The following is a 17478-nucleotide window of genomic DNA, read 5'->3' as shown; positions in this document are numbered from 1 at the left end:
TATACTAAACTATAATAGATAGTAATATGCTCACGTGTTGCCACTTGTGCTTGCAACGAATCCATCTAATAGCACCAGACAACACCGCCTACCACTATCCTTCCTCGAACATGTATGTTGGTGCGAACGAACCACAGGCAGTCTTACCGGGCCCCAAGTGGGGGACCTGGAAAGACAGCCTCCGTGTTCTCTCACTAATTGCGCTTCCTAGAAAATGAACGCCTGCAACATCAAACATTCATATCATACCGTTGGGTGGGGGGGGGGGGGAGGTGTTGCTAGCTGGACTTCTCAGCCAGAGATAGATAAAAATGGTCTAACACTTCGGGCTCTGAAGTCCTATGCGTTTAAGGCTCAGCCTCTTAGGAGTCAGCTTCTCTAGAGTACAAAATCAACAATGAGATTGAATCATCCAATTGAGGCTCAGCTTCTTTGGAGCCAGCTTCCGCAGGAGCTAGCTTCTGGGGCTTAAAAACTGAAGCTGGAGCTTGGCCAAACAGGCCCTCAAAGTCTGTGTACTCCTTGGGCCTAAACGTGGATTAAGGTTGCATCCATAGTGTATCCAATGATCATCCTAAATTACTAATTTTCCCCTGTGAGAAACCAACATTTATGTGTTTTGAGATCCCTGCTATGTTTGGTGGGGTAGCATAGAAGCACTTCTCTATGAAATGTCTCGGTTCAACCTATATTCAGTATTTGACAAAACACCATTTTTTGTTTAGCAAGTAACAGTAACAGACTTTTAAGCCGCATAAAGTATACAGTTCTTACCTTCCCGTTCCACTCTGACCAAATGTTCCAGTGAGGAAATTGACCTACTTGATAGAGGCCTCCTGCATCCCATGCTTCAGCAATGAGCTATAATTACAATTGAGGAAGCAGTGAGGGGAATGCCAAACACCCAAGGAAACAAGAATATGTTAACATTGTCAACTATTATATACTGCTCTGTATAGTTAACAGCCAGTCAATTTCAAGCGGAAGCTAAGTTCAATTGGTTACACAGAAAATGTTCTCATCTTTAAAACCGTGAAACGGATTGTAGTCTTTAGTGAGTGTAGATAGATAACACATAAAATATAACAGCTACCTTGACACCTCCAAGAATCGGGTCATTGCTAATCATGTCAACAAGTGGTGGTCTAACAAGAGGTGTCCCTGTTGTAGTCATGTCACCCCCCATTGGACCACCATACACATTGACTGGATCCCATAAGCTGATAACAGAAAAGGTTAACTTAAGAAAAGTCTCAAAAGAAAAAAATATGAAGAAAATGTGAATTGCATGTTACCTGCATGCTCTGGTCATTATAGACGCGAGGTCAAAGCGAAAACCATCAACATGCATTTCTGTCACCCAGTATCTGCAACATCAAACTCAGTATTGCATAAATAATTTCCTTAACAAGCATATAACTTAAACACAGATATGCAATGATCACATATATATTCAAGATAATTATTTATTTATTCATATGCAAAAAAACAGTGAAATGATACAATATGTTTCCCTGTTTTATCAGGATATTAAGAAATTCAAGATGCTTTTATATTAGGGCACAAAAGCATCAGCATTGCTAACTATCCGTCCAAAACATTCATCTTCCAATAGAATGACAAGCAGAACAAGGAAATTAAGAAGAATTAATGAAAATTATATACATATTTGTACCTCAAGCAATCCAGGATAAATTCGCGGACTACTGGATGATTACAATTGAAGGTATTTCCACAACCGGAATAATTATAGAACTCTCCCTGCACAAATAAGTGCCCTTCAAATTGTTAGCTATAAAGACATGAATCTATGAAGGAATTACATGACACAATAATACTCTATGAACCAGGAAAGAAGAATTACATGATGAGAAATACATCTCACCTTAGGTGCAAGCATGTAGTATGTACTATTATCTATCCCCCTAAAGGATAATATTGGGCCTTTCTCATTACCCTCAGCTGTATGATTGAAGACAACATCCATGATCACCTAAAAGTGACATATCTTCATGTCAAAATTGATATGATAAAGGAAAGCTGGTACTAGGTGAGCATTAAGATTTAAGCCATTAACTCAAATCAGCTTGGTTACCTCAATTCCCCGTTTGTGAGCCTCTCTTACAAAAACTTTGAATTCGTTAATGGCATCGCGTCCAGAGTTGCCACGGGACGAATATCTTGCCATTGGTGAGAAAAAATTTATTGTAGAATATCCCCAGAAATTCATCCTGGCACAATGATCAGCAGCTATATGAAATCAGGTGGCAAACTTGGTTATGTTTCCGGTGAGAATATGAACCAACTGTGATCATGCTAAAAGTACACATGCACGGTGTACAAGGGTAAGGCACAATTGGAGCCCACACTGCCAAATCCAGAAGTCAGGGGGGGGGGGGGGGGGCATAGCATACGAATTGGAGCTAGAATGGCATATAAAACTAATGCCTGTTGATTCTGGAAGCACAAAATTTGTATAAAGTCCAATACAGCTGATTCCATCTATATACTGGATCCAAGTCCACGTACTTGGAAGAGGAGCTGAAGTACTCCAGCTCGTTGAACTCATGACAGGGCATTAACTCTACACAATTGACTCCAAGTTCCTGCACACGAGTTTTCCAAGGTCAAACTAAGAACTACGTCATAGACTCATAAACAGATACCAAAAGGGCAAAGCAGTCTAAAACAGCCAATACTCAGTTCAAAAATTTTACTGAGCAAAAATATTCATGTAATATAGATGCTAAATCAATTCAGTAATATATACAGCAAATGTAGCGCACTTCTGTCATAATAAACGGTATTGGTCTTTGAAAAGTGAAAATACATGGTTACGCCTATGGTGAACTAATAGGCATGGAATAGCACTACTTGGCTGAAATGGAAAATGTAAACAAATATTATGCAAGCACTTTCTCAAGCACACAACTAGACTGTTAGCAACCGTACCTTTAGATAGTCAAGCTTTGACACAGCACCAATGTAAGTTCCTGGGTGTTTTGTGTTGCTTGAATCATGCTTTGTGAATCCACGTAAATGCATTTCATAGATAACAACGTCCTTTTGATGATACTTCAGGGGTAGGTCACCTTGCCAATCAAACTACAAACGCAAACATTTATCTTGTGAAATAAATAACAAAGACAACATCAAGATGCAGTAAAAGTAATTTTACTTCAGTTTTACTTGCAACGAGAAAAATAAATAATACAATCAATTATCCTAACCTATATTAGACAGCTAAAGAGTTAGCATTCAGTTAGTCAAGCTTTTTGCAACCAACAACCACGTAATGCTTATGTATTTTTTTTCATTTTTTTTAATTACCATTGTGGTGGTAGTAAAAATGGGAGACAAGGAAACTAATGTGGAAGCATCCTAACATACAGTAATTCAGGCATACCGTACTGTATGGAAGAGGGACCATGCCAGCCATTTGAGGCCAGCAATCACCATCAGGCCCTGGTACACCATATTGACCTCGGCTTATCACTGCCTACAGAAAATAATAAGAAAGTAAAAAATGAGAAAGCAGCTACGGACAATCAATTTCTGAGTGTGCCACAACTCACATGCATAGCAAAATAAAGCTAGGCCATCACCTTAGCATACGGATCCACCACGACATTGGACGCATCATAGTACTGGCCACGCTCGGGGGCAAACATGCCATCAAACCTGTACCCGTAGAGCATTTCGTGCACCTGCTCCCCTTCGATGAACACGTGCCACACGTTCCCCGTCCGGTTGAGCAGGGGATCAAGCGGGACCTCCTCTGTCACCGTATCCTGCATCATTCCAGCGACGCGGCAGAAATCAATTCAGCATCAGATTTTTTTGTTTATTTTAGAATTAGAGGGACGAGCAATTCAGCATGGGAGCAAGTCATGCAGCGAAACGAATTCACTGCGCACTAAAAGGATCACCGCACGCGCTGCGAAAATCTACTCGGGCGCGGAGTGGGAAGCTCACCGCCTCGAGATCGTCCGGGGTGAAGAGGCACAGCGACGCGGCGGTGGCGCCGGCGGAGTAGACGGCGAAGTTGACCCCGCCGTCGAGCGCGGTGGCCCCCAGAGGCGCGGGCATTCCGGCGAGCACCCTGCACGCGCCGCCGAGCGCGTACCTCTCCTCCACCGCCTCCGCCTCCTCCTCCTCCTCCTCCTCGTCGGCCACCGCCACGGAAGCCACGGGTCGCGCTGCGGCGGCGGCGGTACGGACCCCGATTCCCGCCCCCCGCCTCGCGCTCCCCGCCGCATTGGCCCGCCCCCGCGCGCGGCCGCGCCACGGCCCCGGCCCCAGCACCGCGGGCGCGGCGAGCAGCGGGCGCGCGGCGGAGACGCAGGGGAGCTGCTGCGCCATGGGGGGAAACCCAGGTCCAAATTGTTTCCTCGCCGATCAAGTCGGAGTGGGAGGAGAAGCGAGTGACGATGAGGCGGAGTGATTTGTAAGGGGGGAGGGAGGGAGGAGAGGCGCCCGCGCTCGTCTCGGCTCCCGTGCGGGGGCCGCGTGAGGCGCCGTGCCGTGCGTGCGGGTGCGGGTGCGCGCGGTGGTGTGGGCGGATGGTCACGATGTGCGCTCGCTCGCTGACAGGGTGGGGCCCGGGTACGCTTCCAGCGTCCACTCGTGCGTGTCGTTTTGCTCGCCACGGTGGGGGGCCCGTGTACATGGGCTTTTCGTGGGGGCCGCTTGCCGGCAAACAAGATATTTGGCGATTTTCACTTTCACGCATTTTCATCTTTCTACAAAAGAAAATTATTCTTTTTTCTGAAGAAAAAAACCGTTTTTGTACAGTAACACAGTGTGCATAAGCCTTTTATATAAGTAGACATGTTTTTTTTTTGAAAAAAGGGTGCGGATACGGATATAACACAGAGTTTGTTGCATGGGCATGACATGGCAGGGGGTGTTTGGGAGGGGGGCTAAATTTTAGTCCTGTCACATCGGATATTCGGATACTAATTAGGAGGACTAAACATAAGCTAATTACAAAACTAATTGCAGAACCCTAGGCTAAATCGCGAGACGAATCTATTAAACCTGATTAATCCATCATTAGTGAATGGTTACTGTAGCACCACATTGTCAAATCATGGACTAATTAGGCTTAATAGTCTCACGATTTAGCCTAGGGGTTGTGTAATTAGTTTTGTAATTAGTATAGATTTAATTCTTCTAATTAGTATCAAACATTCGATGTGACGGGGGTTAAAATTTAGCCCCCTCCTCCCAAACACCCCCGTAGTATATAGGTGGATGGGCTAAAATTAATAAAGCCTCTTTTTGCCTTTTTTTTTTTGTTATGGCGTGCAAGTCACTGTGTGTTGGCATTCGATCAGTTAGTACTGTTGGAATCTAGCTTAACGCACAAAGACATGCCACCGCTATTGCGTTTGGTGCAGCAAAGTACGAAAAAGGCCTGATGACGATGGACAACGGTGCCGGCGGCTTCTGGTGTAAGTCTGAGATGCAGATGTACGTAGCGCAGGTGACGAGTGCAGTCCACCGAGAGCAGAAGCAATGCGTAAGGACAAGGTTGAGAACAGGCTGCGTGCGCGCGCGGGCGCATCCGAGAGCCCGGGCGGGCTTTGTTTCCGTTGGAGGTCCGACGAGGTAGCTAGCGGGAGAGCACGGCGCACGCCCTGTCATCTTGGCCGGAGGAACCCCGGCCCTCCGCGGGTTAGCGTCGGACACGCCAGCTTTCGGCGGGAGGCAGCACGCGCGGCAACGGAGCGGTGCACGCTAGCTCCTCGTCGTTGCCGGCCGCACCCGACAACGGAGGTCGCGCACGAAGCCAGCGGCCACGAACGGACGGTGAACGCTGCATGGCATGCCGTGGCAGGAGCGTCCGGAGCGTAAATTGGGCCTCATCGTCGTTTGGATCAACTTATGGGCCAGGATCGTCCTGTCGCTGGTGGCGGGCCTTATCACCGCTTTCCTCACCTCTGCTGGGCCTGGATCTGCGGAGGCTTTAATTACGGCCCACGCCCGCTCGCCCACCCGCTCGCGCCGCGTCTTTCTTACCGCGGGGCCTGTTTTCCTTCACCTCGCTCGCGCCGCGTCGAGAGAGAGCGCCATAGGCCCATAAGAAACTGCCGTATATGTTCGGGGAGGATGCAGAGAGACACGGAACTGCTAGCGCTAGAGATAAAGGAGGAGGATGGCATAAGGTCAAGCAGAAAGGAGCAGGCAGAACTTCTGATGGGCATATCATATGGCTGGCAACGAGCAAAATAGTGGGTTGCATGTTTGTTAACTCATACTACCTCCATATCATTATGATATGGAGGGAGCATATGGCTTGTAAATAGATGTTGTCGATAGTTTTTTTTTTTTGAAGGGGCAAGGGGGCAAGATCCCCCTGGTTTTTCATTCATTGGGCCTTGGGTAGGCCAAAGACTTACACTTAAATTTTCAGCAAAAGGGGGTTGCCATCTAGGAGTTAGAAAGGAGTTACATTGAGTTAAACAGTTGGCACCAGGCCTCAGGGATTGATCTATCAGTTAGCTTAAACCGATGGCTCCACAGGCGTCGATAGTTTTGACCCTGGTATGCTAATCAGCACTTCCTCCGGCCTAAATTATAGGTTATTTTAGTTTTCTAAATCATAGCTTTTACTATACACTTAAAAATACACCATGTTTAAATGCCGATACAAACTAGGAAGGACGGAGGAAAGGACGGAGGAAGTATGTATTGAATCTCAAATAGCTTAACATTTAACTTAGTTACTCTAATCAGTGATCAATGACAGCACATCTAGTGGGTATAACACTTTGATCTGGGTTAATCAACATTGTCTTAGGTCTAAACAAGAGAAAACGAGAGGGATAGAGGGAGAGATAGTGAGAGTAGAGACACTAACCATCGGACTTGGAAGATGAGCTCGCCATGGGGAAGGAGTCGGTGAAGGTCGCGGTGTCGACAGCAAGGACGGAGACGGCAGCAGCGAGAGTGGCGCTGGGGCGGCAGAGCTTCCCGTCGCTTCAGCGCTAGATTGATTGGTCTTAGGATTTTTATCGGGTCGGTTTGGTGGGCACAGACAACCTTGGCGTGCGTGCCCCCGGCTCCTCCCTTTCTTCTTATAGCGCTGCGCGACGGGGGTCCACCAACCATGTTCGGTTGGGCGCCCCCGATCAGGGCACGATGTGGAGACTGACTCAGTCGTTGGACCGAGTTGGGGTGAAGATCAATCCAACAGTATGTTGCTACTCCTGTAGCAGACTTGTAACAAATATATGATATAATATAATCTTATATTTTCTGAAAAAAAAGGAACTTCATGGTATGGATCTCAGAGGGGCGACGCTTTAGTGCTTTGCACACGCATGGTGTATGTTCTTCATTTGCACCATACGACAATTTAAAAATACCTGGTTTTCTATTGTATTTGCATGTAATTCCTGCAAATCGAATGACAAGAAACATGTAAGGTAAGTAAGAAAGCACTTCCAGTATTGTAGCATTATCCCGCGCGTGGTCATCAGCCGTCATACCCAAATCGCCATATTTAGTGGGGAACCGACCTGAAACTTCTGCTAATCTGCTAACGTGTAATCCCGCGCATGCATTACCAGATTGCTTGCCTCCGGCCTAGTGCCCACTAGGCCACTAGACTCCACCTCACATTGAAAAGCTCGCTTCTTTTCTTTCAACTCTCCTAATTATGCTTTGACACAAATGTCACTTATAATTTATAAAGAGTTTTTCATGGCTTTATGCCTTTTATCAATAACTGCATGTGGACTCTAAGCTAACCAGGTTCATACTCTCATACTGGTTGTGTTTGTGTGATGTAATGGTAATGCTGATTTTGTTCTCAACTCTCCCAATTATGCTTTGACACAAATGTCACTTCTAATTTATAAAGAGTTTTTCAAGTCTTTTATTCCTTTTATCAATAACTAGCTGCATGTGGACTCTAAACTAACCAGGTTCATACTCTCATACTGGTTGTGTTTGTGTGATGTAACGGTAATACACTGATTTTGTTTGTTTCTGCTTTTTATTGTTTTGTGCATCTGGCCTACCCCGGAGTTGGCAAGGTATGCTATTTGTTTAATTTACCTACTTTTGCTTTGCCAGAAAAACGACAGTAAGCTTCGTTGTAGTGGTTTCTCTAACTGGTTTAGTGGTATAACAACAGCAATAAGTAAAAGAAAAATAATAAGACAGAAGCGCACCATCTTGTTAACAAGGACGGTCACGGCCTGAATTTTTCTTTAATGCTCCATCTGTTTCAAATTCTAGGTCGTTTTAATTTTTCTACGTACATGATTTTTTTTATGCACCTAGATATACATTATGTATAGATACATAGTAAAATCTATCTACCTAGAAAAGACAAAACGACCTACAATTTGAAACGGAGAGAGTACTAGCTAAACTGTTAATGTGATAGTCGGTTCTGCTTAGATTAATTTATTAGGAATCCTTTGTCTTGCTTTCGTATCTTGTGCAAGAAGTCACGTGTTTAGTGTGGTGGTGAAGTTGTAGCGAACGCCTCTATTTGTCAGGACTAAGGATCGAAATTACGGTGCGTATAGTTTAAAATGTATGAATAGTCTGAGTCATCTCTCATCACTACAATATAATGCCAATTGCAAAATATGGCTCTGGTCTGCAACAAGCAAGCCAATGCAACAACCCAATGTGGCAATTTCCCACAGCAAGGGCACAACGACAACATCCACATGCTTGGTCATGGAGTGAAGGCACTCCCTTTCTCCAAAACACGGGAGCAGTAGGTGGCTATTCTGACTCGAGCCGAGCGGTCGACCCTAAAATTGAGGAACCTTCGCTCTCAGATCAGATCCATGTTTACATAACCAACGCAAAGAGCTCCATTTTGTGACCATCCATGGCGCTTATCACAGCGCACGCAATCACAGACACCTCTGTAAAATATAGATGAGGAACTGGCGCCGCACTGCCGCGGTGTGTATTTTAGCTTTGCCAGCCGGTCGGTCGCACGCTGCTCCGTGCTTTTCATTATTAATGTATGATCAGATTCGAAGCGTGTTTAGACGAACGCATGTATATTTCCTTGTTTGATTATTACAAGTATAATAAGCACTGTTTTCAACCGACAATCTTTTTCCGTCAAAAAGAAACCAGGAATCTTTTTAGTCAAAATAAAATAATCGAGAATCTTTTCTTTTTCTATGAATATGCTGGGTTAGTTTCTGCGCTTCATATTTGTTGGGATTCATATCTCTGATGACAGGCGAGGACAGTTGGGTAACATAAGTATGCTCGATATATTAGGGTTCAAAAACCATAGAAAGAATCCTAGAGATTTTGTTTTTAATGAACGAAGTATAACTTTCAGCCTCATAGCATACAGCCATTAAATCACATTTTTTTAATAGTTATAGAGAAAATCCTAATAATGAATAGCTCACGCGCGCAACTAGTAACTGACTGAAAAACGAACTTTGGTCTTCAGCCAGAGAGTTAAACTAGCAACCTGTCTACTTTTTTAACCCTCTTATCTCCAAGATCCATGGCAAAATGTTTCATCGACCGACGACGGTAGAGTTCATGAAATACACCATCACTGTATCTGAAAATTGGCAATTTTTCCTTCCAACATTAGTGTCAGATAGGGTCACATCATTCATAGTCTGTTCGATTCTGGATGACGAGAAGAAATTGGACCAAATATAATCAGCTTTAGTGTCAGAAGAACAAGAGGAACTAGCAAGTGAATGAAAGAATTAAAAAAAAAGACACATAAAGGAGAGCTCGTTTTGCTGCAAGCCGCGAAAACTCTTCCCATGGAATCGAAAGAAATCAAAAGTCCATCCAAATATCAATCCAAAATCTACCGCATGTCACTGATGTGACTAAGAATTAATAACAGAGAGTGATTATAGTACTTTTACTTCTCTTTGTTTAGCAAAGGCATTTCTGTTCGGAACCAACCGCTCCCAAATTAAGAATGAAGAAGAGAGAAAGTGGGGTCGGGGAGTAAAAATACAGGGTGGGGAGGGAGCGGCGGTGAATCCCGAACGGTCTCCTTCCCACCTCACGTGCGCTTCGACCGTGCATTGCTGGCCTCCTTCCTCAATGCCGTCTTGCGCCACCACCCGCCTCATGCGTGCCTCTTATTTATAAAAAATATTGTTTCTCAGTGTCATGGTTTTCTAAAAGGAAAAACTAAACAATGACCGGGTGTTTTAGAGGGTCCTAGCACATGAATTTTACTGAATGAATTTTAGTGTAGGTTTGTGCTTTAGCATTATGAGTATATAAGGTGAGAATAATTAGATGTTTTACAGCCTCCTAATAACACTTGGTTTTTTCTTTTGTGCTTTTAGTAATGATGGCGTAAACACTTGGATACCTTTTTGCTAGTAAAAAGTCGGATCTAATCGGAGTTGCGAATCCAACTATACAAGCATTTACGAAAATATACAATTCTAGATAGTTGCCTCTTGTAGAAAATTTACGAAAAACATTTTCATGCAACAACAACAAATAAAATGATAGACAACCTTTGTTTTTTGAAAAAAGAAATAGACAGCTTTATAATCCTTCAAATCACAAGGAAACCGAGTGGAGTAGCTCTCCAGCTTTACTTAGCACATATACCTAAGTGTTATTATACTAAGAACAAGAGCACTAGCACCGTGTCAAAATAAAAGAAAACCCAGCATCAATATAAGCAACCGGGCTACTTTTTAACCATATAAGAAGTGTCCACGAAAAGCAAACAAAAGGTGCAGAAAAAGAGGATGTTCAGGTTGCTTCGTCATGCCGGCCGAGACAGGGTGAGCTCTGAGCTTTGGTCGCGACTAATGCCCCCTTTAGTTTTACCACTTTTAGGTCACTGGGTTTTTCTATGCGTCGTGGACTTCGAGTAAGTTCCCACCATGGGAGAGCCGAGAGCGTACGTGCATGTGCTTCACACTAGCTCGCGGAGTGGCCGCCATCGCCGTCTCTTCGCGCTCCCAGCAACCAAGTACGTGGTCAGCTACTCAGCTTGACCGGCCGGCCGGCTCCTCGCCTCTCTCTCTCTCTCTCTATGCATATATATATAGACATACATCTCTATGCCTGATGAACTGACAGCTGCGGAGGCCGGCCACACGGTGCGACATCTTCGTCTACCCGCGGCGCGCATCCCGGTCGAGAGAGGCAGAGGGATCGAGTAGTGGCCGAGCGAGGAATTGGAGAGAGATTGCATAGCAGAGCAGAGGAGAGATCGATCGGTGTCCATCATCGTCGGCCATGGCGTGGAGGGACAGCTACTTGGACGTGGTGCTGATCCCCCTCGCCGTCCTCTTCCCCGCCGTGTACCACCTCTGGCTCTGGCGCGCCGTCCGCCGCAGCCCTCTCAGCTCCACCGTCGGCATCAGCGCCGCCGCTCGCCGCCTCTGGGTCTTCTCCATGATGAAGGTACTAGCTGCAGCAGCCCTGTTAATTACCACCATTTTTGCGAGTTCATCATCTCAATTCTCAAGTCATCTGATCTTTGCCTGCTCGATCGTGTGGGTGCAGAACAACGAGAAGCAGGCGATCCTGGTGGTGCAGTCGGTGCGGAACGTGCTGATGGGGTCCACGCTGGTGGCGACGACGTCCATCCTCTTCTGCACCGGCGTCGCCGCCGTGCTCAGCAGCACCTACGCCGTGAAGAAGCCGCTCAGCGACGCCGTCTTCGGCGCGCACGGCGAGTACATGATGGCGCTCAAGTACGTCGTCCTCCTCACCGTCTTCCTCCTCGCCTTCCTCTGCCACAGCCTCGCCATCTGCACGCTCAACCAGGCCTCCTTCCTCGTCAACGCGCTCTCCCCGTCCCCGGCGCTCCACCTCCCCCTCACCAAGGACTACGTCGCCGACGTCATGGAGAGGGGATTCCTCCTCAACCTCGCCGGCAACCGGCTCTTCTTCGCCGGCGCGCCGCTCCTGCTCTGGATCTTCGGGCCCGTCCTGCCGTGCATCTGCTCCATGGCCATGGTCCCGATACTCTACAACATCGACATGATCGAGTACGTCAAGGAAGGCAGGAGCAATGGCGAGGCCAATGCCAAAGTGGAGATGGTGGATACCGAGAGTGATCAGAGCACTGAGGTCTGATGAGCTGATGATGCAACTATGCAAGACAGGCAGCAATTGAAGCAAGAAGCATCAGCAAGGAATATGCTCTACGTTGGTGTCCATTCATCTGTAGCATGTTGTAATTTGTTGGTGATGCATACTCCTATGTGCAAGCTAGTCTTCCTTTTCACTGGCAACTAACTAGCTAGTTTGTGGTCTAGCAACTGGCTAGTGAGTTGGGTTGGTGATTTTCTTTTTTTTTTCTTTCTGTAAGGACAAAAAATCGGTGGCATATTGACATGACAATGCAGTAATACTTAGCTCTCAAGTGCACCGTGTACCACACTGCTAGATTCAGTCAATTGGTAGTGCGCCGTCCCACGTCACAAGAAGACGTATTCTTCTTGATTTAGGTGTCTTTTAAAAAAAAGGAAAATAATTTTATCTCTGTTTACCTCCTCACAGTAACGGCTTTGTACCCTCTACATACATCTATCTACTTACTGATAGTCCAGTACAACTCACTATCTCAAAGGTCAATGCAAAAGCTTTGTTGATACTCCCTCCATTGGAAAGTCAAATTGACTAAAATTACAGAGAGGATCACAAAAATTTATAACACCGAATAGATATACTATGAAAACATATTTAATGAAGAAACTAATAGTACTTATTTGGTATCATGAATATTAGTACTTTATTGTATAGATTTGATCAAACTTGAGATGCTTTGACTCTCTAAAAAAGTTGGAATGACTTATAATTTGGGACGGAGGGAGTAGAACCCAACCGACCATCTATAATTCCACAATAGATGGCTTCTTTATTTCTTTTTATTTCTTTCGCAAAACAAATTAAGTTACAGGAGCTCACATATATACATACACACTTAACCCTATAAGCATATGCCAGCGCGGCCTATCGTTATGAGCATTTCCGAGATGCTCACATCCATTTCAAGATATGCCGGTCTCTTCCTAAGAAGTTGCTGCCATAACAAATCTTCATTTATATAAGTTTGAAAAGTCAGTTGCTTATTAGTATGTAGTTTGGGTTTGTAAATATAAAATACATAGAATACCTAGACCTCCCTAATATTTTTGTCTACAGATCTCCATTTACTAATTTATATTTCTTTTTCCTACACTCGTTACTTTGGCAAAAAGAACCTAGGCTAAACACGTTGCATATTGGTGAATCACAAGTGTAAGCTAGCAGTACAAGTACACCGTATGTAATCACTAGCTTACTACAACTACGATTTCTCAAGATTCAAACAGTACTACACAGACATGGACCTTCCCATTTTGGTCCAATAATAACTTGAGACTTTGAGAGGTCAAGGATTAAGCGAGTCACCTCAAATAATATTTGGAGTGGAAAGTATTGTCCCTCAGAATTTTGAAATTAACTGTATGCAATAGGCAAACCATCCTATAATCTGAGCTTTTATGTCCCACTCGTAGTTTTTTTTAGAAAAAGGAAATTGTTTTCTGACCTCTGCGACCTTACACATCCAAATCATTACATAAGCCTCAGCTCAAAAGATTGATCATAAATATATAGAAGGGAAATGATGACACAAGGAATAGGAAAAAAAATCAAAAGCAGACCAATTTATATGTGAGTGGATTTGAGGAAACTTTTCTAACTTATTCCTATTTGCCTATATTCATCCTCTTCATGTAAATCAACTGGAGTGGACATGGGAAAATTTGCAGAGACTAATTTATAATTTCTAGCATATAAGTTCAAGCTACATATATACTTATATTATCAATGCAACTAATTAAGGAGACATGAGAAAATCTCTACAGATTGCAAATTGGCAGGAGTGGAGTCATAAGCTCTACGAACCTCTACAATGTAGTGTGTAAATTGAAATGTGGAGAAACATAAAGTCCTAGCAAGGATATTCGTGTCAGGTCATTCACTGATATGCATAGGAGACTTTTGTGCTCATATGATACTATTTGTGTGCATATTAAACGTTGCTGTGCACTCTTTCGTACATTTGTGTACATACTGACTCTGGATCTTTGGATCATCTACACACGCGTGCACCATATTAAGCCACCTTTATTTGCGACCATATTCACGTGCACCATACATACACAACCAATTTAAGACATTGATCTTTGTGACCTATATGTTGGCAGACACTCATTTTCTATCATAGCACTGATAAACTAGCATACTTTTGTAGTGATTTTTTTACTTTTCATTTGTGTTCTTTAATTAACCACTGTATATATTAACATACGACAACTTTTATTTACAAAGCACAGAATTTCAATAACTCATCACAATATCGATCAAATCGAAGCTATTTAGTCGTGATTTTAGGTGATCAAAAGATAAGCTTACACAATGCTTATACTGCTCAAAACCATTAACAGTAAGTTTTGTTGGATTGAAACTAAGATTTACATTTTTCCACAACGGGCAAACCCAGAATTTCATTTCCATAAAAGCAATGAAATCACATCATGTTCACGATTAAAAGCCTACTTAGGGCCTGTTTGGCATGGCTCCACTCCCGAACTTCAGTAACTCCACCAAAAAATCCAGCCAAACATCCCAGCTCCAAAACTCCATGGAGCTGCCAACTCCATGGAGCTGTAGTGCAAATGGAGGTGAAGTTTTTGAGCACCTCTTTTGCTGCTCCAGAATCCTCTCTTTTGAACCTCCTCGTGGAGTTGGTGGGTAATTACCCACCAATGTCACTGGTTAAAAAAAACATTTCGCTTCTATTCTCCGAGACTCCCATGCGCCTCCCATTTTCTCCGTCCTGCGCCTCCCATTTTCTCCGTCCCGACTCTGTTCTCGCGAGACCGGTCGCCGTTAGGGTTTAGGACGCTGCCAGCCAGACCGGCAGCCGTTGTCCACCCCCACCGCCAGCCGGCCGAGACCCACCGCCAGTCTCCTAGCTCCGCCTCCCGCCACGTGCCGCACGAGGCCCGCCACCGGCCGCTGCTTGCCGCACAAGCTCCGACGCCGGTCGCAGCCCCCCGTCGACGGCCGCAGAGGCCCGCCAACAGCCGTCCGAAGGAGATCCCCCGCCGGCCGAGGCCCGCCGCCAGCCGCTGCCTGCTGCACAAGCTTCGACGCTGGCCGCAGCCCCCCGCTGACAGCCGCAGAGGCCCGCCAACAGCCGTCCGGAGGAGATCCCCCACCGACCGCCGTTCACAAGGTATGGTATACTACAAATCCAACAAGGGAACTACTTGCAACGCTTGAAATTTTTCTAGTGTAAAGTGTGAACTGGCCATCCCTATCAAGTATGTGCATGCGTATTAAAGTCATCGCAACAGTGGAGATGCCGCCGTTTATTTGTTTTCAGTAACTTGATTTGTGTTTACATGTATGCAATAACTTGGTTTGATTGGTAACTATAATTAGGTAATTTGGTTAGGATTTGTATACATTGGGTAACTGAAATGTACACAAGAGGATTAGGAATGACAAGAGAGCATATCCACATTTTAAGGATTGCATTGGTACACTTGATGGAACCCATATTCGTGTGTCTTTATCACCTGAAGAACAAGTGAGATATATTGGTAAGATTGAAATTGCAACTCAAAATGTGCTTGCCGTTTGTGATTTTGATATGCGCTTCACGTATGTGCTTGCCGTTAGTGTATTGTACCATGCATTGGAAGCAGATGTAGATGTCTTCCTACATCCTCCTCAAGGTAAATATTTTTGCTTATGTTCTTTTTCATATTTGTATGCACAAACTTATCTTGTTTTACATATGTGTAGGCAAGTACTATGTTGTAGATGTGGGTTATCCTAATCGTCCAGGGTACCTAGCTCCATACAAGGGTGAAAGATACCACTTACCCGAGTGACATCGAGGTATGGAATCAAATACTCCAAAAGAGAAGTTCAACCGTATACACTCATCTGTTTGTAATGTTATTGAACGCTCATTTGGAGTATTAAAAATGAAATGGCAAATCCTTTACAAGATATCCGGTTATTCAATGGTCACACAAAAGAAGATTGTTGCTGCTACCGTGGTCCTAGATAATTTCATACGTGAACATGCTAGTGTTGATGTGGAATTTGCTAATTTTGATAGAGATCCTACCTACATGCCTACTATTCCAGAAAGGTACAACAAGTACGTTGTGTCGGTGTTTTAGACCGACAACCCGCCTAGAGGGTACCCTAGGTGGTCTTTTGTGCGGTGGGTGTCTTCGAGAATCAAGGAGTCGATGATGACGCAAGGAACACGATTTAGACAGGTTCGGGCCGGGCCGCTAGATCGCGTAATACCCTACGTCCTGTGTGTTGATTGTATTGAACTTGTATCGAGTTGTCCTTTGGAGGGGGTCCCTGCCTGCCCTTATATAGTCGGGGGAGCAGGGTTACAGGGCGGATTGTGTATGAGTCCTAGTCGAGTACGTGTACAGAGTCCTATTCTAACTCGGTAGAGTAGTTTCCTTCTGACATGACTAGTCTTCGAGGGATCCATGAAGTCTACGCGCCCCATGGAGTAGTCTTCATATCCGAGTAGGTTCCGGGTACGTCCCCCTGAGTGGGTCTGTACGCCTTCTGATGGGCTCAAGGGTGCTCAGCCGACATGCCGTGTCTCAACATGCCTCCGATGGATCAACTTCGGAATCAAGCTTTATGACTATGGACATCTTTCGTGATAGTATAGATACATTCATCGCCCTAGCATGGAATTAGTGCAATGATTATTGTAACGACCTTATTTTGAAACTATGAACTTATTTCGTAATTTCAGTTCTAGGTAAATGACATGTAATTTATTATTATTTTGGACTTCACTGCATGTACTTTCATTTCATATTTGTGAGAAATAGTTCAACTCAAACCAGGGGCAAGAATGGCAATCTACCCTCAAACTCCTCTTTTCTGGAGCTGGGGACACCCTTCCAGCCGAACACCCTCACCAGACAGTTCCAACTCCACTCAGAGTTGGCTCCACCTAAAGTTCTGAAGTGAAGCAGCTCCACCCGAAATCACGTCAAACAGGACCTGGTAGAGCCCGACACACTAGTCACCCCACCCACAACGCAGGGCTGCAGACCTGATTAGAAACGATAGAGTCCAAAATGAAAACAGAGTTAACTCTCCCAGGTAAACAAAGTCTTAACCTTCCCAGAAAACCGACATCAACTGCACAGCACATAAACCTTAGCAGACACTCCCATTACAATTTGCTACTAAGATAGCTAAAAAAAAACTGCCTTCTGTACAGATCTTCGCCACATCCGGAATTTGCTCTCCAAATGATTTGGACGAAATTAACACCTCGACATACATATATGTCCTCTCTCTCTCTCTCTCCCTCCCTCTCTCTCTCTCTCTCTCTCTCTCTCTCTCTCTCTCTCTCTCTCTCTCTATATATATATATATATATATATATATATATAACCCACAGTAGTCTACCGAACG

The 17478-nt window shown here is 44.7% G+C and overlaps 2 protein-coding genes across 2 annotated transcripts in view; one reads left to right on the top strand and one right to left on the bottom strand.

Moving 5' to 3' along the window:
• Nucleotides 1-4362, bottom strand: part of LOC101764238 (isoamylase 1, chloroplastic) — a 7639-nt gene extending 3277 nt beyond the window's left edge. The window contains exons 1-11 of the mRNA XM_004973862.3: nt 3976-4362; nt 3606-3791; nt 3407-3499; nt 2953-3105; nt 2530-2606; nt 2096-2231; nt 1886-1993; nt 1676-1761; nt 1296-1367; nt 1094-1220; nt 775-861 (exon numbers count right to left, since the gene is read on the bottom strand). Coding sequence (XP_004973919.1) covers nt 775-861; nt 1094-1220; nt 1296-1367; nt 1676-1761; nt 1886-1993; nt 2096-2231; nt 2530-2606; nt 2953-3105; nt 3407-3499; nt 3606-3791; nt 3976-4362 — 1512 coding nt within the window. The remainder of the gene's footprint in view (nt 1-774; nt 862-1093; nt 1221-1295; nt 1368-1675; nt 1762-1885; nt 1994-2095; nt 2232-2529; nt 2607-2952; nt 3106-3406; nt 3500-3605; nt 3792-3975) is intronic.
• Nucleotides 4363-11027: 6665 nt separating this feature from the next.
• LOC101763841 lies at nt 11028-12367 on the top strand. The gene is made up of 2 exons (XM_004973861.2): nt 11028-11403; nt 11506-12367. Exons 1-2 carry the CDS (start codon nt 11236-11238, stop codon nt 12079-12081), a joined length of 744 nt encoding a protein of 247 aa, XP_004973918.1. The 5' UTR covers nt 11028-11235; the 3' UTR covers nt 12082-12367.
• Nucleotides 12368-17478: the final 5111 nt, after the last annotated feature.

Source organism: Setaria italica, chromosome VI, assembly GCF_000263155.2.
Source record: "Setaria italica strain Yugu1 chromosome VI, Setaria_italica_v2.0, whole genome shotgun sequence".
In the NCBI taxonomy this organism is placed as follows: domain Eukaryota; kingdom Viridiplantae; phylum Streptophyta; class Magnoliopsida; order Poales; family Poaceae; genus Setaria; species Setaria italica.
The sequence above is the reverse complement of the archived record's forward strand: the minus strand, read 5'-3'. Positions and strand labels throughout refer to the sequence as shown.

Bases quoted from the DNA above. Each gene is read 5' to 3' on its own strand.
- LOC101763841 (XM_004973861.2), top strand. From the start codon at position 11,236: ATGGCGTGGAGGGACAGCTACTTGGACGTGGTGCTGATCCCCCTCGCC. The intron at 11,404-11,505 runs GTACTAGCTGCA...GTGTGGGTGCAG, and splicing joins GGGTCTTCTCCATGATGAAG to AACAACGAGAAGCAGGCGAT.